Here is a 24,970-nt window from a genome sequence, read left to right as displayed (position 1 = left end):
GTGGTTTTGTTTAATGAGTGTCAATTGCAGCTGCTCGACTGGCACATCCATCTGGACAAGTCCCTGCCTGGGCCTCTGGGAGTGATTGGCGCCTGGCTGCACAGAGCCGAGATGGCTCTGAGAGAGGACATTCCCATCCAACATGCTCATGAGGAGACAGCCAATGTTCTTCACAGAAAACTAGAGCAGCATAAGGTAGCATAGCTTACCTTTTAGCCTTTACGTGTTGTGGGGTTAACTTTGTTTTGGACGGTATGAAGAAACAGGCGCTTGTTTAATTTTGCAGGAGGTATTGAAAAGCTTGGAGTCCCACAGGCAAACCTTTCAGCAGATCCACAGGGACAGATCGGTGAATGGGGTACCTGTCCCACCTGAGCAGCTCCAGGATATGGCAGAACGGTAAGATCTTTGTCAGGATAAGTGCATTTTTCTTTACCGTTTCATGATTTCTTTTTTTGCACTTTTCAAAATAATAACAGACCATTTGTTTAATTTGCAGGTTCAACTTTGTGTCTACATCATCACACGCTCACTTGATTAAGCTGGAATTCTGGGAAATGAAGTATCGACTGATGGCATTTCTTATGTTGGCTGAATCAAAACTCAAGTCGTGGATCATTAAATACGGCCGACGGGATTCAGTTGAACTCCTCTTGCAAAGCTACCTTGTAAGTTGAAATCATAGGAATTGTAGTCTGGGTTTTTAAAAGACATCAAACCAACGAGCGTTTCTCTTTCTGTTTCAGACATTCGTTGAAGGCCACAGATTTTTTGAGCAGTATGAGACAATCTTCACAGGTCTCAAGCAAGCTGCAGAGGTTTATGTTAAATCTGACAGTTCAAGTAAGTCTCTTTGCATTTTTATTTCTAAGCTGCTTTTTTATTTGTGCATACTATATGCAAGTGTTTTAATTTGGGCTTCTAGTAAACAGACTTACTGTTGATTTCACGTTACAGGGTCTAAGACCTGTAACAGAGGTAAGTCCAAAAACAGTCCAAACTTTGCCTGATCCTGAGCCATTTCTGTCTGCAAATAGGGGGCTGCACTTCTCGTTTCTCTCTCTTTAAAATCCCCAAACTATGAAATCATGCATAATGCATGCAGTAACAATAATTTGAATGCTTTTTTAGCATGATTTTTCTGACCTAACACACCAGCATCAACCATGAGGCCAAATCATCAGCGGACATAATCAAATGCTTTGTATACAGGTGGCAACCATGTAGATTTTGGTTTAACTGAACTACTGTTTCTATTCTCTGTTTTAAGTTGATGAAGCAGAGGGGGTGAGTAAATTCCTCAGTGATACCACAGCTCAGTGGAAGAACCTGGCTTTGGAGGTGCGCAGTGTACGGAGCATGCTGGAGGAGGTGATCGCTAACTGGGAGAAGTACAGCAGCACAGTGGCAGCTCTGCAGGCTTGGCTAGAGGATGCAGAGCAGATGCTCAGCCAGTCAGAGAATGCCAAACGTGTAAGTGCATTCAGATAATAGAAAAAACAATATTTTCTGTACAATTTATGTTGATTTTTTAAAAACATGAATAGAAAGAAAAGCATATTTTTCTCTTTGGCCAAGGAGTGTACAGTTAAAGTTGTGTTGCCTTTTGTATTTTTCTTTGTTACAGGACTTTTTCAGAAACTTCTCCCACTGGATCCAGCAGCACATGGACATGAACGATGCCGGGAACTTTCTCATTGAGACGTGTGACGATACGGTCTCACGGGATCTAAAGCAGCAACTTCTGCTGCTGAACGGGAGATGGAGGGAACTGTTTGTTAAAGTCAAACATGTAAATGCAACACACTTTGGAACAACACATTCACCACCAAAAAATATCGAATTGTACTTATTATCCAAACAGCTGCAAGTTTTAACGATTTGGACAAAAATATTGTGGTATCTTTTATTTCACTTGCAGTATGCAAGAGCGGATGAGGTGGATAAATTGAGGCAAGACTACCAAGACGGGATTAATACACTGAAGATGTTCATGGATGCAACCAATGAGAAGATGACAGCTCCTATCCAAGTATCTTTTCTAAATTGCAGAGCCTTTGTCCAAGATGTTGAGGTAAATCTGCTTTCTCAACTTAGATAAATCCTTATGTATTCTCTATTATATGATATATCATAATTTTTTTCAACTTCCTCTAGGAAATTAAGCACAAATTGCCAGCTATGGAAGCAGCTTGTAAGGCAGCAAGCCGCACAGCTCAGCTGTTAACCAAAGACACTCCACAAGAGGAAGTTTCACAGATGATGACTGTGATGGCTTCAATCAAAGAGCAGCTGAGTAACGTGTGTACAAGTCTATATAGATTGCATGGCCTTACTTTAATGTGTGATTAAAATAGAATTCCTACTGCTTAACACCACTGCATCTTACTTACTTTATTAGCTTTTTTGCACTACTTTGTATTCCTGAGCAAAGGAGGTCTTTAAATGAAATCCAAGCTGTGAGATTTAACCTCTTAGATTTTCTAGCCCATGGTTTATTAAAATTAAATCAAGAACTGCCACTTCCTACAACATCAAATGTACCATTTTTATTAAGAAAATAAAAGCTAAACTGCTTTTTTACTCTAATAGAACATTTTGTTTTTACATACTGACATTTTTAAAAAAAAATCATAATGGATGGATAACCTGTATTGAACTTAAGGATAATGAAGTTTCTTATGATGAAATATTATTACCATTTCTCTCCTCCAATCAGATACGGGAGAGATGTTTGCCTCTGCTTCGGGAGTCTCAATCGCTTTTACCTCCACTGGAGGAAATGGAGAAGAATATCACAGGCTTCTACCAAGCTCTGGAGAAGGCTAGTCATATCACCAGCACCACCGACTTGGAGGGACCAGTAGACTTTAAACAGAAATGCCAGGTGAGTAACTGTGAAATACACTGAGGCATTTTAGTAGTTCGGATTTCGAGCAGATTTATGTATGTTTTAGCCTAAACTAACTAACCTAAGCTAACACCCTACCTGTCATTTAATTCTACAGGAACTGGCAACCTTCACACATAGCTGTAAGAAGTGTCTGACAGTAATAGAGAAAGACCACCAGACCATCCAGAAAATAATGAACAGTAGTAAAACCCTCGAGCATATGGATATGGGTCTACTGCAGAAACGGGTAGCAGACCTGCAGACCTCATCACAGGTAAACATCAAGACCTGCTGTCTTCTCCACCGTAATCAGTGACTGAATTATTTTAGCACTAAAAATGATTTGTTTTGTGCCTAGAACTTGATTAAAGAGTCCACAGAGTGGAGAAAACATGTGGAGGCCAACAGCAGTCTAATGAAGAGATTTGATGAGTCACGGATAGAGCTGGAGAAGGTTCTTAAAATGGCACAGAACTTTCTGACAGAAAGAGGCAACCCAGAAGAGCTGCTGAAGAAACACACTGTGAGTGTACTTTGCCAGATTCAGATGTTTTAGATCGTTCATATCAGTTTATGACAGTATACACGGTATTGAATCCCAGTGCAGTAACATGTACAACAATGAAACAAAGTATAGTCTGTGCAAAGTGTTAAACATGATGAGCAGTTATGGGTTTTTTCAGGAGTTCTTTGGACAGCTCGACCAGCGGGTCTTGAACACTTTCCTGAAAGCTTGTGATGAGCTGACAGACATTTTGCCGGAGCAGGAGCAGCAGTCACTGCAGGAAACAGTTAGAAAGCTGCATAAACACTGGAAGGTTGGTGTCAAGGATGTTTAATCCATTAATTTAAAATGTTTTCAATCTCAATATGACTTTTATAAGATAGTAGGAAATTCTTAAAATGTACTGGAATGACTGAAACTCTCTCTGCAGCTTTTCAAAAAGTTGGTGCAAACAAACTGTGCTGCTCAGAGTCTGACAGCTTTGCTGTTGTCTTTCTCCTTTTTCAGGATATACAGACAGATGCTCCCTTTCATCTCCTGCATCTGAAGGTGGAGGTGGAAAGAAGCAAGCTGATGTTGTCACTGCAAGAGTGCCAGGCAGAGCTGACCAGGGAAAACCGCCACCTGGCTAGCATGGGGAGCGAAAGGCTCATTAAGGAGCACAGGGTAAGCACAGTGTAGATGGCTGGCTGGCCTGGTTCAGAGCGTTCTCACTCCCGAGGCGTAACATGTCGACGTTTTGTCACGTCCCGCGGCGTTCCTGAGGAACGCGAAAGGAGACCTTCGGCGTTCTTATGGTACGCGGCGGGTTATGGCTGGAATCCAGTGCAATGACGCTCCCGCGGTAATAGACGTTCCAGCCCTGTATTCCAGCCCTAAACCTAACCTTATCCCTAGCCCTGACCATAACCTTATTCCTGACCTTAACCAGGACTTTAATGATGTTAAATAGCGTGTTTCTAAGCGATTTGAAGAAAAAGAGCGAACATGTGTAGGTTCAGTCCAGACGGTTCTCATATTCCCTCTTTTTCCGAGGTCGTCATTTAGGAACGTGGTGGGTAGCCGAAAACGTAATATGGTGACGATTTGTCACCTAGCGTAAAATGTTACGCTTTGGGAGTGAGAACGGGTTGCCTGGTTACATGTATTGATTAACTCAGTGTGAATCAATTCACTGCCTCGCACAGTAAGTGTGTCAAGAGCTGAAGCTCTTTCCTGTCACCCAGCTTAGCAGCATTTTGTTTTGCCTTGGATTTACATGCATTTTCTGCTTTATATAAATGGCCTTCAGGCCTTCTTTAGGGAAAAGGGTCCACAGTCTATATGTGAGAAAAGGCTGCAGCTGATGGAGGAACTTTGTCAAAAACTCCCCGAGGGTGACCTGGCTCACCAGACCTTGGAGACGGCAAGAAAGGACTTTGCTGAGGTCCGGGAGGAGATTGAGAACACTCACCAGAAGCTAATGCAGCACCAAGATAAATGGAAGGAGTACAACAAAAGGTGCAATAATGTTATAAAATTAGTCATTATGATTCATTTCTTTCAGTGTAAACACTTTCTGTAAATGTCACATACGCACATACTTTAGAATTTAACCTCGTGTTTTGTGGCGCTGCAGCAATAAAACTGTATGTTTGTCATTGCCGTGCAGTGCCACACATTCCTGGCATACCCGATGTAATCATGTTAACATTTTTTCATTCACTTGAGAAAAAGAACAGTAGTTGTAGCAGTTACGAGTGTATTCAGTTTTTGGTGCAAAGATCACAGATTCCAAATTATGTCCATCCATCCATTCTCCTCCACTTATCTTTATCAGGGTCACGGGGGGCTGGAGTCTATCCCAGCTTCCATAGTGCATCTGATATTTAATTATATATATATATTTTTAGAGAAGTACTCATTTTCTGTATGAATTTAAAGTGCTGTTCAAGGTTTTCATGAGATTTGTTTTTGGTGTCAAACAGATACGCTGAACTTTCCTGTTGGCTTATATCTAAAGAAAGCCAACTAAGGATGCTGAGAAATCGAGCTAATGACCCCAATAAATATGGCACGGTGAAGGCTACCATAACGGTGAGTTAGTCCTCTTCCTAAAGTCCAAACTGTTTACTTCCTTTCCCACTTTCTTCTGTGGTGTGTCACATCTTCTCAGTGTCGTGTCTGAAGCTGTTACTGTATAAACACTCCGGGTCAGGTGACTCTTGTCCACACGGGTCGTATCACACTCTGTTGTTGTGTGCAGGAGCTGAGGAATGATGCAGAGCTACAGGAGGGGAATCTTGGCTGGCTGAAAAGCCGTATGGCTGTACTGATTGAAATCTGTGCTGACAGCGATGCCCAGAGGCAAGGAAGTGCACTGAGCAAGCTCTCCACTGATTTTAAGGGTCTTCTCGCTTCTCTGTTAGAGGTAAGTGATGTTCTCACATGTTTTTATCTTAAGGTGCCAAAAACAATTAAAATACCATACAGTAAAAATAAACTGTGAATACAGATATAGTATGAAGAGTGTGAAACTCATTTTAGTTAACTTGCCACATGCAACCCAGTTTGAGTTGGACCTACTAGTCTTTAACAAACCAGTAATTTATTCAAAAATTAGGCACAAATACTTCGTATGTAGATCTAAATCACAGTTATATTTTACTTTTTAACAGAAAAACAGTTAAAATTGGGATTATAAATGATTTCCCTCCAATTTTAAGATATAAATTTTCATGCTGTGCAGTCATCCTCTTGACAGGATGGCTCTGGCCTGTGGACCATATAAGTGAGACCACTGAATTTTATCAAAATATCTCTCATCAGCTACAGTCTAAGATATGAGTTATTAAATATTGTTACAGTTGACATCATGAAACTGACATTTTCCAGCCAACAGAAGCAGACAATAGCAATATCCAAGCGTAAGTATTGTTTGTGACAGCGTTGCGTTTTCTCTGATGTCTTTAATCAGGCTGAGAAGATGGTGCTGGCTGTTGGGGATTGTGTACAATTCAGAGAAGAGGTACAAACTACACTGGAAGACCTGCTTCAGGGGCAGAAAGAGGCTCAGGCTGAGGTTACTAAAATACTGGACTGCTCAACTGCTAGAGAAGCCCAACAGATGCTGCTTGTTCATCAGGTATCCTTAGACCAAACAAATAATTCCACATTACCGTGCTTTGGATTTTGTTTTTGCTTGATTTTCTTATTGAATTTGACTCTGATAACCAAACAATTTTAATGTTTCCCAATAGCAACTATTAAAACGCCTGAAACTAAAGAGGAAGGATGTTCAGCACCTTTTCACCAGAGGCCAGCAACTCCAGGCTGAGGAAGGATTGGGGGAGACTCTGCAGCAGGACCTGCAGAGTTTAGAGAACACACTTAGCAAAATGGAACAGAATATGGATTCACAGGAGCAAAGCCTTGAGGTGAGCAGTGTTTAAGACTGATCTGAAAGCAACGAAAGCTATTGATACACTGATACACTGGCTAAAGTGATGAAACAGTGTTTTTGATGCATGCTTCTTCACCCACTAAAGTCATAAAGTTCTTTTTGTGACACTGTGCTCTGAATAATTCTGGTGAAATGAGCATATGGTGTGAAAAGTTATTCCCAGGATCTGAGCTTAATCCTGGTGTAGTGATCAATTTAGCAATTGTATTATTCAATTCAATTTAATTCAATTTAATTCGATTCAATTTGTATAACCTAGTATAAGTATAAGTAAGGGTTTTACGCCCATAAAACCATATTAAGAAATATTTGGGGGAGGAGAAGGAGGAAGTAAAAAAATGGATTTTATATGCAAGTAAGAGTATTTTAAAATTAACTCTGTAAGAAACTGGAAGCCAATGTAGCCCTGCTAAAACTGGAATGATTTGTTTTTGTTCATTACCTTCATATTTCATATAGTTCTAGATAAGTTGCAGTCTACTGAGAAGGTGTTTTTCAGAGTCATGGCAGGAAACTTCGTACTTTGGCGATAATCCTAAGATGGAAGAATGGTGGAACCAATAATGGTTCAAACCAGAATCTAAAATAAAGCCCAAGACTTTTAATTTGTGGCTGTACTACGTCAGGTGATGTCCCCAACTCATGAAAAGGCAGATCATGTTTGGTTTTAGGGCCAATTTAAAAAAGAAAATTCCAGTTTGTTTCTATTAAGTTTTAAGGCGTTTATAGTCATCAATTTGTTAATGTCAAGTGCTAATGAGATGAGTAGATCAAACATATATCTGTGTATCATCTGCGTAACTACGGTAATGAATGTTATCATATCACGTAAGGTTGCCAAGTGGAAGCACGCATTATCGCTCCACTGCTTTGCTCTCATATTATTTTGTTAAAGTGTGAGTCAAAGTCAAAGTAAACTTTATTGCGTAAGAAGTTTTTTCTGATGATAGTCAAATTGTTCATTTTCTCTCTGCTCTAACTGACTCTCTACTCTTGCGTAGTCCTCAGTATTGCTCAGTTCAGCATCTGTTGTTGTGAAGTTTGAGGCCTTTTTTATTTCTAAGCTTACTTTTATTCACAGTGCTTCCCCTTTATGTGTTTTTATATTGTTTTGCATGTTTACTCTCTCCAGGACTCTGACACAGTTACATTATACTATATATTATATAAGCTAATGTGTGTTGCTGCGTATAAATAAATGAATGAAGTAAGTAAAGGAAAATGTTATGTATAGAGGATTGAAAGGTCTGACTGATATTTTCTAATGGAGTACTGTTCTTTGAGAAGCATTACAGCTCTAAGGATGCCTCGCTGCAGTGAGTCAGATATGTTATTCTTAATGGTGCTGCTATTTGTGAGATGAGGGGTTAGTGTTGAAATGGAAATTTAAGTTCAGCCTTTTTTATGCTAGCGGTTATACTGATAATCAGTAATGTAAACACTGATGAATTTAATGTTTGTGCAGTTGCTGCCTTGTATGGTGTGGTTTTTGTCAAGTGTTAGCAGTGCTGACTCATCACCCCTGCTAATAGGTGCAGACGCTATGGTGTCATTTGCATACATAATAGTCATACCGAGCAGGTTTGGTATAGTGCCGTGTCATTGTGTTCTGTTAGTGTGATCTTTACGTGTTTTTTCTGCCACTGGGGGATGATTATTATCTTGCAACAACATTTAAATATGAAGGTTTGATAACAGCACTAAACACAATGAATGGATCTAAAAATAATGCTGATCTGACCTTAATGAGTTTGACGATTGTCATTCCCAGGTCACACTGGCAGCCTGGCAGGAGTTTGACAGCCAACAGGAAGCAGTTCATGAGTTTGTTAACAAAGCACGCTCAACAATGGAGAGAGACCTGAACTTCAGCAGTCCAGAAAGTCTGGCAGTTGAACTTGATCAGGCCAGAGTAAGTCTTCTTTTTTAAGTTAAAAAACCAAACAAATAAACAAAACCAAAAAATATCTTTTGGTTGACTCTTAACATTTAAACTGAAAGGTATGGGTTAGATAAATACTGTAGAAAACTATACTAAATGTTGCCATTTTGTGAGCAGGTGCTGCTGAAGCAATGTGAAGCAAAGGCCTTACATATGAACACATTGCTGAAGAGATCAGCAGAAATCCAGCTGGGCCCCAAAAACAAGACTCTGCTTTTACAGCAAGCCCGCTCTCTCAGTGAACAAGTGGATAAAGTAGAGTCTGGGCTGAAAAAAGAGTAAGAAAATAGATTCATTGATTAAAGCTTTTATTTTGTTCGGAAACACACATACGCATACACACATTGGTGCATTTGAGAATGTGCTGACTGACATGTGCAGTAGTAAATTTAGCTGTCTTACACCTAACATGAATATCAGGCATTGCTTGCAGCTAAAAGTTATATAATTTATCATTTTTACTCCCCCAGTGTCAAAAATCTGGAAGAAATGAAAGACCAGTGGGATCAGTTTGGAGCTGGATTTGAAGCCTTTTCCTTATGGATATCTGAAAAGGAAAAACAGCTGGATGCAATGAAGTCTTCTACTTTGCCTCTGGAGGAACAGATCGACACAGTCAAGGTACAGTAGTGTGTATTATAACGCTCCAACCCATTAAAACCATAAAACCAAGTAATATTAGCCAGCAAACAATAACCACAAAGCCAAGACATTAAAGTTAAAATCGATAAGGTGTCTGAAGAGGCCATTGGAAGCAACAGTGCAATATTGCTTTGCCCATCGAGACTGTCTCTCTCGTTGACACCCACAGCAACCCCCTGTCTTTAATAAGATGAGAAAAAGAGCTACTCATGAAGTCTGTGGTTTGTATCTGACTTCCTCAAGCTGTCACAGTTTTGACAAATTTGCCTTGAGGGTGAAACTTATATTTCCTGAAAAACTGGAAGATGGCATTTAAGGCACAAAACCCCAGAGAAAATATTGGCCGTTAGGATATATTGGGCAACACTTGAACAGTTTAGTAATGGCAGAGGTTAAGTATCCTAACAACTTTAACAAGGGGCCAAATTGTGATGGCAAGATGGTGTCAGAAATCTTTATAAACTGTATGCTGGCTATCATATATGTGCATCAAATACACATTAGATAGAAGATTACTACATTTGAGGATACACACATCAGATCTGAATGATGAGACAATAGAAATAGATTGTGATCTGATGACTCACATTCGAGCATGTATCGCCATTAATTAGTCACTTATTACTTTTAATAAAAGGCACACATCGTCTATTTATTATTAATTTGGGATTATAAAAATGAATGCCTTATTCTGTCTGACTATGTTTAACAGCTACTAGCCCAACAAAGAGCTTCCTTGCTAATTAGTCCTTACTGAAAAAAAACAGTAACTACTGGTGATTTAATTGTGGGCAGGACCTCTTTTTAGATGGAGGAACACTGATTGAGTCATAAAGATCTTATTTGGACTTTATTACAGTTTAATTGTCTTGCTTTTTCAGGCTGTTGCGGCAGGACTTCAGTCTCGAGCGGAGGTTCTTTCTCAGCTGGAGACAGACTCCCAAGCTCTGGCTCAGTTTGTGTCTTCGGGGGAGGCGGCTCGCATCAAGGCTCGTTTGACCCAAATCGGCAGGTACTGGGAGGAGCTGAAGGAGAGCGTTCAGCAGCTTGATGGACAGCTGGAGGAAAGCTCTTCTCACCAGCAGAAGTTCAAAATGAGCCTAGAGGAGGTATATATTCACTGACTGATACTGCTGCAGTAACAGTGGTATATAGAAAAGATTAGAGACATAATAATTAATGGAGTTAATCGGGTCTTAATTTTCTGTCAGGTACAAGCATCTCTTAGTGAGCTGTATACAAACCTGGAGCATCCTATCAAATCCTGCACCTCCTCATCAGAGACCTACAAAGCCCTTCAAAACCACATGGTATTATTTCTTTCTACAATTGCTCATTTTGCGAGTTAACTTTAAATACCAGTAATGGTACTAGAGTGCAGGTTGAGGCTTTGTTGGTCACTGCCATGTGTTATTATTCTCCAGGATGCCTGTCAGTGTCTGGAACGGCTGAGAGGAACCTTGCTGTCGCTGTCGGCTGGCGCCCGTCGACTGAGTGACAAAGAGCAAGCAGAGCGGACTGTGACAGAGCTAAACACCACCTATGACCAGCATGTACAGGAAGCAAAGGACAAACAGAGCACTTTGGAAAACCTGCTCTCCCTTTGGCAAAAGTATGGATTACTGTATGTAGCATAGTAATTTTAAAAGCTTTAGGATAAAATTAAGAAATGCTGATAGTTACATTTGATATGGACAATAGACAAAACAGAGCCGTGTCTCCCTTTGAAGCAAAGTGCACCCAACTCTGTAAATAAATCTTACAATTCCAATGTTTCTGATGTCCTTCAGGTATGAGAAGCAGCATTCAAACTTTGTTTCCTGCTTGGAGAGAAGTGAATCTGCGTCCAAACCAGAAAGTCCGTTCCTGTCAGCAGATAAAGCCAAGCTCCGCGGCGAGATACAGGATTTGCAGGTACAATTTATACAGACACAGTTTAACTATGAAACAGAATTCAATTAATAATATATTATTGTAACAACATGGATGAATACTTTTTCCTTGCAGGTCTTGCACTCTGAGGTTCAATCCCTTGAGAGGGCTCATGCTGAACTGGCATCTTTGGGGACATCATTGTATCCCACTGCAGAGGGAGAGAGAGTTAGTCAGCTGAAAGATGAGCTTGAAACCCTGCAGAGGAGATTGCATGTCCAAAATGAAGTTCTCCCTCGAAGGTACAATGAAATAGTCTGACTGCAAATTAAATTTTAAAGCTTGTCTTGCACTAACTAAATTGTGGAGTTACCATGGAGCCTTTTTCTACTCCAGAATCTCAGAGCTTCAGAGCCACCTTTCACTGGTAGAGCAGTTTGACCAGGCCTTGCTTAAATTCTGCCAATGGAGTGAGAACATGCTCTCAAATCTTCACTCATCTCCTCAAATCAATATCGGCAAACTGCAACCTGCTGCAACACAAGTAAAGGTAAGAACTGAAATGTTTTTCTTACATTTGCATCCCTAATACACCCGTGGCAAAGACATGCTGAAAAGACAGGTTTACCTAAACATTGTTAAGCCACCCTTTAAGACACAAAAATACATCACTTTATCTCTTAACTCTGGTTAATCAAAAGAAAAGGACTCAAGCTGTTCTTGCTGTGAGGCAACACTGCTGACCATTTTACCACCATGCCAACTTTTCCATTTACTGAATATCTATTGATGCTGCTATCTGTCTTTATTGAAGTATAAGATGCATACCTTTTCTGTGTAGCGCAGGGTGACAATGTATGTCTATTTGATCTTAAAGTCACAACCACACATACATATTAAAAAAAAAGGAAATCAAATCAGTCAAATATTTAAAAAAAAATACAAGGTGTAATCTTGAACACTATTAAAATTTTTCTTTTGAACCAAATTTAACCTGATTTTTTTTTCCCCTTAATTTACTATTTAGATGTACTTCAGACATATTATGGAAAAAGTTGAATTCAAGTCTCTAAAATACCCAAATTTTGCTAAATTTAGATGTAAACCCCCAACCCCGAAACAGATGGCCACCCCTCCTTGAGCCTGGTTCTTCTGGAGGTTTCTTCCTGTTAAAAAGGGAGTTTTGCCTTCCCACTGTCGCCAAACAGTTTTCTCTGTTTTCTCTGTATTATTGTAGGGTCTTTACCATACAATATAAAGCACATTGAGGCGACTGTTGTTGTGATTTGGTGCTATTTAAATTAAATATGAATTGAACTGAATGTAACATTCAATGGCCTTTTTTTAAAGGCTATGACTGACAAAACCAACATGTTTTTCTCCAAGATAAAAGGAAATAGGCAGAGGAATTGAGCTTTCAGAGCAACAGCTGATTCTCTAAAACTTGCATCTTACAGGAGATGCAGGGGGCCCTGCAGAAGCAGTCCAGTGTGAGAGAGAGTTTGGAGCAGCAAACCGAGAAGCTCTGTCAGTTCTGTGAGCCTGGTGATGCACAGCTCCTACGTAGCAGAGCAGACAGCTGTCTGCAGCCCTACATGGAGGCCCACAATATAGCCGAGCTCCAGTTGGAGTGCCTGGAGAGGCTCGAGGCTTTTTTGCAGACCCACAGTGTGGTGACTGGAGTTTTGCGGGGTCTGAGACAGACTGTTGAAAGTGCTGGGAGCTGGGACCGTGGAAGAGTGGAGGAGCTGCAGCAAGAGCTGACAACTATTGTCCCAGACATTAGTCAGCTCGAGACTCTAGCCATCAGTCTGGACAGCAGTCTATGCAAAAGTCATCTTCACATTGGTGCTGATGAGGGTTCTCCTAAGTCATGTCGCATGCTGGCGGATTCACTTAGTGTTGAGCTGGATGCAGTGAGGAACTTGCTTGGTACTAAGCAGAGTGAAGCAGAAGCCCTGGGGGCTCTGTGGACTTCATTTAGACAGCGGAAAGAGCAGCTTCTGAAAGCCGTGGAAGATATTGAAGAAAAAGCAGACCGTCAGAGCCTTAAAGAGCCCAGCCTGCATGGCTTACAGCAACGGTAAAGTATTCCAGCAATATCTGATGTAATTCAAATGTGAAGTGGTGAAATTGACAACTGAACATAGTCAATAACTATACATATTATCCCCCTGTGTGTCAGACTTCGGTTCTTTAATCAGCTAGAGGATGAGCTCCAGTCACACCAGCATGAGGAGCAGTGGCTGAGGGACAAAGGCAACCAGCTGGCTCAGAGGGATGCAGAGTTGGCTGGAGAGGTACTGAGGGAAATCAGCTTGCTAGAGACTACATGGGAAGACACCAAGAGGCTCATTGCAGAGAGGTACAGAAGTAAAAGCAATGGGGATTCCTTCATTCTAACATGTTTTTAAGTGTGTTTGAGTGTCTTTAAACACATTTTTCTTCAATTTACTGTATTTTCCAGTTAATTTACAGTTAAAATGAAACGAACTCATTTCCGTTTGACAGACAGGAGCAGTGCAGTGTCCTTACTGAGCTTATGAGAGAATACCAAATCCTGAAAGCCTCCCTCAGCAGCACTATTGAGAGTGCTGAACCTTTGCTTGAGATAAGCTCTGTTCTGAAGGACCACGAGGAAACTAGGAGGTCACTAACCAAGGTTGGAACAAAATATATATATTTTATATCGCTTTTAGGAATTATGCTTCTATTCTTTTTCTTATATTGAGGTTCAAGACTACATTGTGTTACTTAAGTACTTTGCTGTCTTTACTTCATTTGTAGCATGAAGCAGTGAAGGTGGATCTGGCTGCCAAGCAGCATGAACTAGATCAGTTTTCCAGCAAAGGAAAACAGCTGGTGACTGAACTAAAGAAGGTCCCCGAGTGTGACTCTCAAATGATGAAAAAGGATATGGAGACACTTGTTGACCAGTGGTTGGATGTAAGCCTGACTTTAAGAGTTCATTTCTGAAGCATCAATGTTATGCCTTGTTGTTAACAATAAAGTTCTCTACTTGGGTTTTTTTTTTTTTAAATCGGAGAAAAAGACTGGACTTCTATCTGTGTTGTGTCTATGTGTTAACAGAGAGCTTTGCAAGCTATACTCTGTGTAAGATGTACAACAGAGCATAAATTTAATCTACTGTGGATTAAGGTTTACTGTCCACCCAGTTTAATCAACAATGGTAAAGTGTATTCCATTTCCCAGGTGTCTGAGAGGGTAGATGACAACATTGATCGACTAAACCAGTGTTTGGGCCTGTGGGATGATGTGCGTAAAATCAATGATGATATTGAGAGCTGGACTGGCACAAGTGTGATTGAGCTAAATGAAAGCCTGAACAACCTAAACAACAGCCAGAAGATATCAGCAAGGCTTACAGAGTTGAAGGTACAGTAAGATATATGATGTCTTGGAAAACTGGCAAGGATTTGTTTTACCTGGGTTTGGTTGTTGTAGGTGAGCTTGTGCGTGACATGCTTTTCTCATTCGACAACGCCACAGGTGGAACTTGGCGAGAAGGAGCAGAGACTTGAAGCCCTGCAAAGTAAAGTGGCAGAGTTGAAGAAGTGCAGTCAAAACCAAGAGACTCCAGCTAAACTACAGGTACTAAATACAACTCTGGTTTATGGTGGGTCTGAACAAACAAATATTAGCTCAAGCGCTGCAGATGAACTGGTCTTTCTTCAGTAAATACTGTGATTGTATTAGGTGTTGGAGAATGACCTGCGCAAAAAGATCTGCACTGTCCAGAAGCTACATGAGCAGGCTAAGGGAAATCTAATGGACTTCAGTTCCCAACGGAAACAGCTTGAAGACTACATCTCACAGATGTCTGCATGGCTAAAAAGTATGGAAGATTCTCTAGTTTCTTCTCCAACTGGATCAGATCCTGAGGACATATGCAGAGTGAAGGTACAGTCTAAATAATAAGCAATTTAAAATTATAGCCCTTACAAAAAATATTGATGGTGAATGCAATGTGTTTCTATAAATTTGAGAAGTTACAGTGATAATCAAAACTACATTTTTAACATGTTTTTTAGGATCTCCAGAAGGAGCTGCAAAATCAGCAAGGGAGTATTGACTCCACCAGAGAAAGCCTCAACACGTTGTGCAGAAAATATCCATCTGAGGAGCTGGCTGGTTTGGGTTCAGCTCTCACTGATCTTATCAAGACTTATGAGTCTGCAAACCAGCTTTCTGCAAGGACACTTGCCTCACTGCAGAACGGTCTTCAGCAGCAGTTCAATGGTAAGAAGGCTGGCTGGATAAAAATGTACAGGTATACTGCGTTTTAATGGGAATCCATGCTCGGTGTAAACTTTTATTATTTTATTAATTGTTTAGATTTCATTCTGTCTAAGTCTACACCTGATGTTAATTCTCTTTACCCCCAATTCCTCAGACCTAGTTCAGGAGTTTCATCGCTGGCTTTCAGAGCAGAGGGAGATAGTGAAAGAATGCTCTGACCGATCAGGAGACACTCAAATTGTGGAACGCAAACTGCAGAAACTGAAGGTACAGTGACTACTACCACTACAGTAAATAATCTTTAATCTTTCAATATATAGTAATAGTGAAGACTTTAAAGGTTTTGAATACGTAAAAATCATAAGTAGGTGTCACTGATTCAAGATGTGATCAAATACAAAATTGCCACTTGTATTCATAAGTTTTGGCATTGACTAACAGCCAAAGAAGTGTTTTTAGAGGATGTTACAATGATGTTTTACTTGATCATTTAAATGATGTAGCATCCACAGGAAGGGGTTGTATGTGCAGTATCTGTGGTTAAAAGCATAATGTCTTTCCTCTGGCTCTGGATGCTGCTTGTGTAATGGTATGATTCACATGTGAAGGAGTTTGAAACTAAAAGTGATGTGGATTATCTATCAGGGTGCCATGGATCGTGTGGAGGAGGGTGAGGTACGTCTGACTCAGGTCTGTGAGGAAGGAGAGAAGCTCCTACTTCATCTTCCCAAAGCCAGCGCTGGGCAGGTCCAGCAGCATCTTTCATCCATCCAGCAGGACTGGGACAGCTTTGTGGAGCAGTGCAGACAGAACCAACAGATCCTGGAAGACAGTGCATCTCTTATGAAAGGGTGAGCACCTCTGCTGAACTGCATCTGTAAAGCCCTTTGTAAGCCCACTATTTATAAGCGAGGCATTTTGATTTCCTTGTAGATTTGAGGGTCGCCTTAAGAAGCTCAGATGGTGGTTGGAACACATGGAAAAGAAAATGACCACCGATCTGCTTGAAGCCCAGCAACGTGGTCCTGAAAAGGCTGTCCTGGAACAAGTGGAGGAATACCAGCAGGAAGTGCTCAAAGAAAGGTGCTAACTATACACGTTTATTTGCCAAGGAAAGACTGCTTAGTGCATTATCAGTGTTTCTGAATGTGCCCAAAAGATTCAAAGCAATTAAACATCCTACCTTCCTACATGCAGGGATTCATTTGAGCGTCTCTGTCAAGAGGGGCAGGCACTTAATGAAGGTGGGCGAGGTGATGGAAGTGAGACAAGAGTTTCTGCTCAGCTTCAATCACAACACCAGGCCTTGCTGAGGCGTGTGAGAGAGAGGCTGCGCAGTTGCCAGCTCACTTTGCAAGAGCAACAGGCCTTTGAAGAGACACTGCAGGCTACCTGGAGCTGGCTCAATGGTGTCCAGGAGCGCCTGGCTTCACTCAACAGCACAGTAGGAAATAAAGAGACTCTGGAAAAAAGACTAGGCCTTGTACAGGTCAGTAAATAATGTGTACCAGAAATGCAGTTATTTGGTTCACAGTGTTGTCTGGACACATTTTGAAGTGCATAAGCGATCTCATAGATCTTCCTTACTGTTTTCTCATATGTTCAGGATATCCTGCTAATGAAGGGTGAAGGTGAGGTGAAGCTCAACATGACAGTAGGAAAAGGTGAACAGGTTCTAAAGCACAACAGAATGGAAGGGCAAGAAGCTATTTGTCTGCAGCTCCAGAGCCTGAAGGATGCCTGGGCTAATATGTTAATGACATCTATGAGTTGTCACAGGTAGGAAACATGTCCTCTACACGGCATCTGATAAAAGTTACATTATCTACATTACGTGATGAAATTTTGTCATTTTTCTATAGTCGTCTGGAGTGGACAGTGGCTCAGTGGACCAGCTATCAGGAAAATAAAAGCCAGCTGCAGCAGTGGATGGAGTCAGTGGAGCAAGAGGTGGGGATGACTCTGCCTCAGCAGCCAGGCCTCAAAGAGAAGTCGGCTTTACTTGAGCGCCTCAGAGCCATCCAGGCTGATGTGGACACTCATGCAGCAGTCCTGTCACGCCTAACAGACAAAGCGGTGGAGTTGCATGAAAAAACTGGTGATCAGATTTTTGGACCAGAGTCAAGGGCAGAGCTCAATGCACACTTTGCTGATATCTCGGCTGTTGTCAAGGTGATTTAACTTCAGGCATAGGCTAAATGGTGCTTACAAATAATTACTGAATCGTTGATCATCAGTACAGGAAAACGGGACAGCTAAACAGAGTCTGGATCCAGGAAGCTGACTCATTCATAACTGACAGTGTTTTCATTGTCTTTTTTCCCCCAAAGGGTAAAGTACAGTCCATGCAAAACATCGTGTCTGAGCATGAGCAATATCTTGATGCTGTGAGAGACTTCAACGACTGGCTAATTTCAGCAAAAGAGGAACTCCAGCGCTGGTCTGACCTGTCAGGAGACTCAGTTTGCATTAAAAGAAAGCTCTCCAAAGTGCAGGTGAGGAAGCTTAATAACCATAATTGCTTATATTCAAGGCAAAAAGTATTTGAGGTTATTTAGTTTTTCCACTGTGATGCACGTCTCATATTCCAGCCTGAAAACTTCCCCAAGTAAGCACTAGGGAGACAACCATAAGGAATCAAGATGTTCTTCCTCCATGCTTCTTAGCATCAAATAAGGGCTGGACATGAATCCCAGTTTTTTGTGCCAGAGGTAGCAATAATTTTATGATTTTGGCCACAGTCAAGAGCTCAGTATAATTAAGTTACCCAGTCAGCTGTGCCATTTAAAACCTAAGAAATTGTTATTTTATATTTATTTATAAAAGTGTCTAAAATATGGAGTGGGATTGTCAACCTGATAAAAAGGTCCTACAGGCAGAAAAAAAATATTTAAAATTAGAATCAGATGGAAGGAATTAATACACTGTTTAATTTGTCAGACCATGAGTGTGACTGAGCAAACAACTGGTTCACTGAGCGCATGGATTTATCCCGAAAACAAATATTAAAAGCGGGCTACATTAACTACTGAGTTTACAGGTTTCTCAGTTGACAGATATCTTCTCGTTATATCCAGCGGGGGCACAGTTTGCTGCTGTTTACAGATTTAATTAGTAGAAATTTGCATTTAATTTGTTTGCCATTCCTTTGGATCTTTCCAGGAGTTGCTTGACTCTAAGCAGCGAGGCAGAGAGAGGCTGAACCGGGTTCAAAGATGCGGAGCAGTGGCAAGAGACTACACCGGATCGGGGGGATATGAGACTATAGAGCGAGAGGAAGCAGCCCTGTTGTCATCATGGGAACAGTGGGAGCGGGCAGCACTACAGACACGTGCAAGTCTAGAGACCACACTCTCACAGATAGCAAGCTCTGAACAAGAGTTCAACAGCCTGTCAGCACAGTTGGAGCAGGACCTGCAGGACTTCAACCGACAGCTGCAGGACTGGCGACTAAGGCTGACCCAAGCAGAGAGAAAAAATGATGGAGAAGAAGCTGTTAAGGGCTGGCAGATAGCAAAGGCAAGTCTTGGCTTTAGTTTGGTTCCAATGATAAGTTAATATTAATTGACGGTCCATAACTTCATATTTGTTTTCCATTTAGGACACTTTGGAGGAACTTGTCAAAGCTGAGCCCATGTCTGATAGTCTGAAGACTAAACTAAACGATCTGTGCCGATTCTCCAGAGAAATGGGAACACAGTCGGAGAGAGTGTCTGCTCTCATCAAGGAATACAATAGGTAAGTAAAAGTAATGATGTTTTATTCCAATGTAGACCATTATTTTATACACTATACTGTGTGATACATTTTTTCATGTATTTAAAAATGATTGATCAAGAAAGTTATAACAAAAAATAAGAAAATACAATCAACAATTTCAGATTTGACTGGAAATAATGACATTAACAGAAAGAAATTCTTAAATTCGTCATGATTTGTTTCTAGTCTGAGTCTCCAAGCCTCCAGGGAGTGCCAGGGCAAAGAGAAGCTGCTGGAACAAGGTTTCCGCTCCGCCTTCAGAGAGTTCCAACAGTGGTTGGTTAATGCTAAGATCAACACGGCGAAGTGCTTTGATGCACCTCAAAATCTCAGTGAGGCCTCGTCTAGCTTTCAGAAAATTCAGGTATAGAACTAACTAAAGACCTAGCATCTATATCAAATATTTCAGCCTAATAATTGATCTTCTCATCTCCTTTTTTCCTTAACAGGAGTTTCTAAGTGATAGGGAGCAAGGTCAGTCAAAGCTGAATGCTGTGGTTGTGAACGGTGAGCTTGTCTCTAGTGTCACAGCTAAAGATAAAGTTGATGCAGTTCGGGCTAAAATGAACACTGCCAGAGAGGACTGGAAAAACATGATGTCCAGTCTGCACAACAGAGAGACATGTCTGCAAGTGAGCATTCAAACACCCCTTGTCAGTAACTGGGGGCATCTTATTCCCTAAAACCATCAGTGTAGAAATCAGATTTATGCCAAGTGATGCATCAGTCTACCTGTGTGTTTCAGAATCTTGTGTCACAGATGAAGGACTTTGAGGCGAGTGCAGAACCTGTTCAGGACTTCCTAAACGCCACAGAGCTGGCTGTACAGGAGAGCAGCACAAGACTTCATGATCTCACAGCCAAGAAGTTGGAGCTTCACAAGCTACAGGTACTAATGTTCAAAATCAACCAGACTTGGAACACACATAAAGGCCAATTATGCCACTCAGTTTAAGTGTGAACCTAACTTCCATTGACAGAAGCTCTCCATTCCAGCTAAGTTACAGAGTTAAAGCATTGCTGCTCTTCACTTTAGATGCACTGCCAAGAGCTTATGCTAACTGCAAATACTTTCTGCTCCTTTGCTACTCATATGTCTTTTTAACAGTGTCCTTAATATGAGTTAATATATTTAACCTATGAAAAGACCTTTTATAACATTTTTCATTATTTAAACTTGTCCACTGACTATTTTCTGAGGGCTCGACTGCATGTCATGACCAAGAGCTTTATTGAGACTAGCGCTGGCACGATATCTCTTTCGCTTTCCTTTTTGTCATGTTCCCATCTCTAACTCCTTGTTGTTTGTCTGAATTTAACTGTCTTATATATCTGTGCGCCAGCTTGCATGTGTCTTTGATAACCTGCTTGTGCTTTTCCAGTCTGTGCTTGAGGAGTTAGCCTCTCAAGAGGTTCAGCTGAGCAGGCTGAAAGAGAAGGCCAAGCTGTTGTGGGACGAACATGCTGCCGGCAAGGGTTTTGTGCACCGTGTGTCACAGCTCTCTGCTCAGTACCTAGCTTTAACCAACCTGACAAAGGTAAAGTAATGCTTACCAAACTGCTTGAGCACTGGGGTATTTCTGGGGTAGGCGTGGAGAGAAGACAGAGGAACTAGACTGGACAGAGCTCTGACTTAATAATGTTTTACAGATCATAACTGTGATGGTACTAACTTACCTAACTAAACACTGATTCCTTTGTTTTGTTATTGCAGCTCTTTTAAATGAGGTTATACAAACTAATTTAAATGTATCTTTGCAAGATATCTAAATCTGCATGTGCACTTTGAAGTTTGAAAGTGTGAAGCGGCTGTGGATTCCATCTGTCTGGTAACTTGCTGGTTGTGTCTGCCTTATGGTTCTGCAGGAGAAGGCATCACGAATTGATCGGATAGTCACTGAGCACCAGCTTTTCTCCCAAGGTTTAAAAGAGCTGCAGAACTGGGTGGTTGACACCAGCCATATGTTGCAGACTTACTGTGCTCCCACAGCTGACAAAAATGTTCTTGACAGCAGGATGATCAAGCTGGAGGTATACCAAGTCACTATTGTTTTTCAAAAGTAAAACATACCATGTTTAATACCAGTATAGGATCTTAATAAATGCACATGGGTGGATTTTGCACCAGGCTTTGCTAACTGCACGTCAGGAGAAGGAAATTCAGCTGAAGATGCTGATCACAAGAGGAGAATCAGTTCAGAGGAACACCTCAGCTGAGGGAGTGCCTGCGGTTCAAAAACAAATACAGGAGCTAAAAGATTCTTGGGATGCTCTGCTCTCTGCTTCTATTCAATGCAAAAGGTTTGTGCATTACCAAAAGTAACAGCAAGTACTGTTTGGTTGCTTTATAGTGCATTCTTTAGTAAATGTATTTCCATGGAGAGTGTAAATGATTTACTTTGAGGCTGCATCTGTATTTTCAGTTTTTTCATGTCGTATTACCGCTGTTGCATCAAACACTGTCTCACGGTATATTAATCTTTAAATTTGATAGTCAATTGGAGGGCTCCCTGTCTCAGTGGACCAGTTACCAGGAAGATGTACGCCAGTTTGTTGCTTGGATTGAGCATGTTGAGGAGAGTCTCGATCCTGCTGATAAACAATGCCCAGAGATGAGAGATAAAACTGCAAATCTGAGCAAAGCTAAGGCACTGAAATCTTCTACTATTACAACTACTACATACTGTGTGCTAAATATACAATTTATTGTGTTAACCTTATGCTCTAATAGTCTTACAAGCATATTTTTTCAGTGGATTGTTAATTTTGGGGTTTCAGTTACTGTATGAGGAAGTGCTCACCCATAACACCCTACTGGACACCATAACAGCAAAGAGTGCCAGCATCACTGAGAACTATGTCACTCAGCTGGAACTCCAAGATCTGCAGGAGCGCTATAACACTGTCAAAGACAATGCAATGGTAATAACTCAACACATTTGACCAGTGCTAGAATCGTATGCAGAATTTCAGTTTCAGTGTTACAGCTTGATACAAAAAAATCAACCTAAAGATGTCTGCAAAAGAATGCTTTTTTTAATAAAAAACTACAAGTGAGACTCATCTGTGGGTTAATTTAAGAAAAATAATAGCTCACGCTGAATTTTTATCGCTCTCCACTTCTTCAGAGGGCTGTTGGCAAAGCTGAGGAGCTGGTGAAAGCCCACCAAGAGTATCAACGGGGCCTTCATGCATTTGAAGAGTGGCTAGAACAGGAACAAGAGAAGCTTGGCTGCTACACCCAGCTGGAGGGTGATGTTGATATGCTGGAAGAGACTCTCCAAAAGCTACAGGTCCAGCAATTATTACTGTGGAAATTATCACTCAATAAGGATTAAATGGTTGGAAAACACTAGCATGGAGTATATTATGTGAAAGCAAGCGTTTATACAATTACAGGAACTACAGCTTCACTGCACAGAGGGCCAGGCTTTACTAAACACTCTACTGGTGAGTCGAGAGCTGGTCATTCCCTGGGGCTTGCCTCAGCTAGAAGACAGAGCTCTAGAGACCCTTCAGCAAGAGTGGCGGCTTTACCAGGCCCGGCTATCAGACACCCGAGCCCAGCTCAACAGTGCTCTAGCCAAACTTCGGCAGATGGAGCAGAAGTTCCAGCGTCTTGACAGCTGGCTAAAGGGCATGGAGACCAAAGCACAACTGCGTAGTCATCGGCGATCTGACCGTGCCACTAAAGATGCTCAGCTTCAGCTCATAAAGGTTAGTGTAGTATACACAAAAGGTAGACTTGTGACAATCTTACAGATCTGCAGTGTTATTTGTAAATAATTAGTTGCTCATATTATTGTGTCACTCATTGTCTCCTCTATCAGGTCATTTAGGTTTTCTAGTTTTCATGGCTGAATGTTGAAGAAATTAATTTGCTCTGCAGTCAAGTAATGAATATAATAAAATCGAATTATCCAAGTCTGGTCCTGACATTAATAGCATGCTTCTTTAATTAGAGCTGGCAGGAGGAAGTGCTGGTTTATCAAGAAGAAATGGAGGGCCTGAGTCTTTTGGCTCAGCAGGTTCTTGATGAGACACATATTAGCAGCAGGATCAGTACCAGAGCCACCCAGATCACAGCCCGCTACCACGCCCTGCTTCTGCATTTACTGGTAACGTGATTTTGAACACAACGTCACTGGAACTGCAAATATTACTATGCCTTTATTGACATTGTGAATTTATATTTAGACTGATAATCATAAGATTTGATTAGTTTAAGTTACCCTAAGCTTTTGCCTCCTCTTTAACTTTTTCTTTGTTATGTTTACTTCTTTTTTTACTTTGCAGGAGACTATCAAACAGCTCCAGGAAGAGGTGTCTTGCATCGAAGAGGCACAGTGTGTTTTCACGACCTTCTCAGACTGGCTCAGCACAGCTCAGAATAACTTCAGCACTGTGGCTATAAGTGTTGATATAGTGGACCGCTTTGCCATGGAGAGAAAGATGAAGAAACTAGAGGTATAGTTTATTAAATAGCATCTCTTCTGCTTATACTATCTATAAAGACGTTCACAGGATTAGACCTAATACAGAAATGAATTTGTTTTTTTCTAAAGCCTGTTTACGCTGGAAGTATTATGTCACAATAGAGACATCGATCACTCATGCTAGCCCATGTCATTTCAGGCTCTTCAGGCTGACATGGAGCAGGGTCACATTTACTTAAAGGCAATGAGGGAGAAGACAGAGCGAGCAATGGCATTCTTGGAAGAGCCTGAAGCTGAGCAGCTCAAAGAGGAGGTGGGCACACGACTCTTCCAGCTTGAGGAACTTATGGCAGCTCTGCGCACAGAGCATAGCTCCCTTGAGAAGTGCATCTCCCTCTCCAAAGACTTTATGGATAAGTACAAGGCCCAGGCCCAGTGGGTGATGGAGACCAAGAACCTTTTAGCATCAAATGTAGAGCCTAAAGCTGAACTTTACCAGAAGAAGGCTCAGCTGGCAAAGTACAAGGTAACTTCATACCGCTAAATCCTTTTTAGCTTTGCACCAGTGAGAGAATGAACTTGAAAGAGAAAGAGACAACTGCTTGATTTACATGCAATATGTTTCTTCCTTGTTATGCACACAGACCATCCAGCAGACAGTCCAGTCTCATGAGTCAGCAGTGAAATCTGTCACTGAGAAAGGAGAGGCGCTGCTTGATACAGTAAACGATCCAACTATCAGCGAAAACATGAGAAGGTTGCAGGCTGATTATCAGGATCTGTGCCTGGCTGCTAAGGTATGTTTAACTGTTTCCTACTTAGATATAACTAATATAACTTGGAATGAAGGGTGTGAAATAGGTCCAATATCCTACATTTTAATCATTGCTTGTGCTATTTTTATTATAATATATGAGCAAACATTAAAAAAGTCAAACTTTGGTCCAAAGCCTATACTTTTTCAGGCGTAATTTAAAAAAAATACACAGAAATGGGTTTTTTTGTGTTTCAGGCTCAGGTCCAGAACCTTGTGGAGTGGGTGAAAGAACATGAGGATTACAACAGTGAGCTGCAGGAAGCTGAGAAGTGGCTTCTGCAGATGTCCAGTAGGCTGGTGACCTCAGACTCCATGCAGACCAGCAGTATGGAGATGGCCACTCAACAGCTTGCCAGACACAAAGTAATCAACTTCGTATTTCTTGTTCAAAGTTTCAAAGCA

General features: G+C 41.2%; 1 protein-coding gene across 2 annotated transcripts in view; it reads left to right on the top strand.

Moving 5' to 3' along the window:
- The window catches only part of syne1b (spectrin repeat containing, nuclear envelope 1b), a 75,534-nt gene that overhangs the window by 17,259 nt on the left and 33,305 nt on the right, over positions 1–24,970 (top strand). The window contains exons 13-71 of one of the 2 annotated variants that reach the window (XM_085392123.1): positions 31–195; positions 287–399; positions 500–668; positions 747–843; positions 1,271–1,473; positions 1,628–1,792; positions 1,922–2,074; positions 2,158–2,301; positions 2,720–2,887; positions 3,009–3,167; positions 3,252–3,416; positions 3,577–3,711; positions 3,906–4,064; positions 4,690–4,898; positions 5,366–5,474; positions 5,644–5,808; positions 6,355–6,522; positions 6,638–6,814; positions 8,612–8,752; positions 8,900–9,060; positions 9,253–9,403; positions 10,306–10,533; positions 10,636–10,734; positions 10,849–11,036; positions 11,215–11,338; positions 11,432–11,598; positions 11,693–11,846; positions 12,754–13,379; positions 13,482–13,661; positions 13,808–13,958; positions 14,084–14,242; positions 14,510–14,692; positions 14,807–14,908; positions 15,014–15,217; positions 15,349–15,556; positions 15,711–15,823; positions 16,202–16,407; positions 16,490–16,639; positions 16,754–17,045; positions 17,163–17,335; positions 17,419–17,728; positions 17,887–18,051; positions 18,719–19,075; positions 19,158–19,294; positions 19,502–19,679; positions 19,765–19,947; positions 20,061–20,204; positions 20,698–20,853; positions 21,182–21,346; positions 21,444–21,616; positions 21,810–21,963; positions 22,094–22,237; positions 22,444–22,608; positions 22,715–23,032; positions 23,278–23,433; positions 23,612–23,782; positions 23,951–24,277; positions 24,396–24,548; positions 24,764–24,931. In XM_085392123.1, coding sequence (XP_085248249.1) covers positions 31–195; positions 287–399; positions 500–668; positions 747–843; positions 1,271–1,473; positions 1,628–1,792; positions 1,922–2,074; positions 2,158–2,301; positions 2,720–2,887; positions 3,009–3,167; positions 3,252–3,416; positions 3,577–3,711; positions 3,906–4,064; positions 4,690–4,898; positions 5,366–5,474; positions 5,644–5,808; positions 6,355–6,522; positions 6,638–6,814; positions 8,612–8,752; positions 8,900–9,060; positions 9,253–9,403; positions 10,306–10,533; positions 10,636–10,734; positions 10,849–11,036; positions 11,215–11,338; positions 11,432–11,598; positions 11,693–11,846; positions 12,754–13,379; positions 13,482–13,661; positions 13,808–13,958; positions 14,084–14,242; positions 14,510–14,692; positions 14,807–14,908; positions 15,014–15,217; positions 15,349–15,556; positions 15,711–15,823; positions 16,202–16,407; positions 16,490–16,639; positions 16,754–17,045; positions 17,163–17,335; positions 17,419–17,728; positions 17,887–18,051; positions 18,719–19,075; positions 19,158–19,294; positions 19,502–19,679; positions 19,765–19,947; positions 20,061–20,204; positions 20,698–20,853; positions 21,182–21,346; positions 21,444–21,616; positions 21,810–21,963; positions 22,094–22,237; positions 22,444–22,608; positions 22,715–23,032; positions 23,278–23,433; positions 23,612–23,782; positions 23,951–24,277; positions 24,396–24,548; positions 24,764–24,931 — 10,707 coding nt within the window. The remainder of the gene's footprint in view (positions 1–30; positions 196–286; positions 400–499; positions 669–746; positions 844–1,270; positions 1,474–1,627; positions 1,793–1,921; positions 2,075–2,157; positions 2,302–2,719; positions 2,888–3,008; positions 3,168–3,251; positions 3,417–3,576; positions 3,712–3,905; positions 4,065–4,689; positions 4,899–5,365; positions 5,475–5,643; positions 5,809–6,354; positions 6,523–6,637; positions 6,815–8,611; positions 8,753–8,899; positions 9,061–9,252; positions 9,404–10,305; positions 10,534–10,635; positions 10,735–10,848; positions 11,037–11,214; positions 11,339–11,431; positions 11,599–11,692; positions 11,847–12,753; positions 13,380–13,481; positions 13,662–13,807; positions 13,959–14,083; positions 14,243–14,509; positions 14,693–14,806; positions 14,909–15,013; positions 15,218–15,348; positions 15,557–15,710; positions 15,824–16,201; positions 16,408–16,489; positions 16,640–16,753; positions 17,046–17,162; positions 17,336–17,418; positions 17,729–17,886; positions 18,052–18,718; positions 19,076–19,157; positions 19,295–19,501; positions 19,680–19,764; positions 19,948–20,060; positions 20,205–20,697; positions 20,854–21,181; positions 21,347–21,443; positions 21,617–21,809; positions 21,964–22,093; positions 22,238–22,443; positions 22,609–22,714; positions 23,033–23,277; positions 23,434–23,611; positions 23,783–23,950; positions 24,278–24,395; positions 24,549–24,763; positions 24,932–24,970) is intronic. The other variant, XM_085392124.1, reaches the window with a different exon arrangement.

The sequence above is a fragment of the Rhamphochromis longiceps genome, linkage group LG19, assembly GCF_057381845.1.
Source record: "Rhamphochromis longiceps isolate RC_006_pf linkage group LG19, R_longiceps_female_GT1.1, whole genome shotgun sequence".
Classification (NCBI taxonomy): Eukaryota; Metazoa; Chordata; class Actinopteri; order Cichliformes; family Cichlidae; genus Rhamphochromis; species Rhamphochromis longiceps.
Note: the sequence above shows the minus strand (reverse complement) of the source record. Positions and strands in the feature narration are given on the sequence as shown.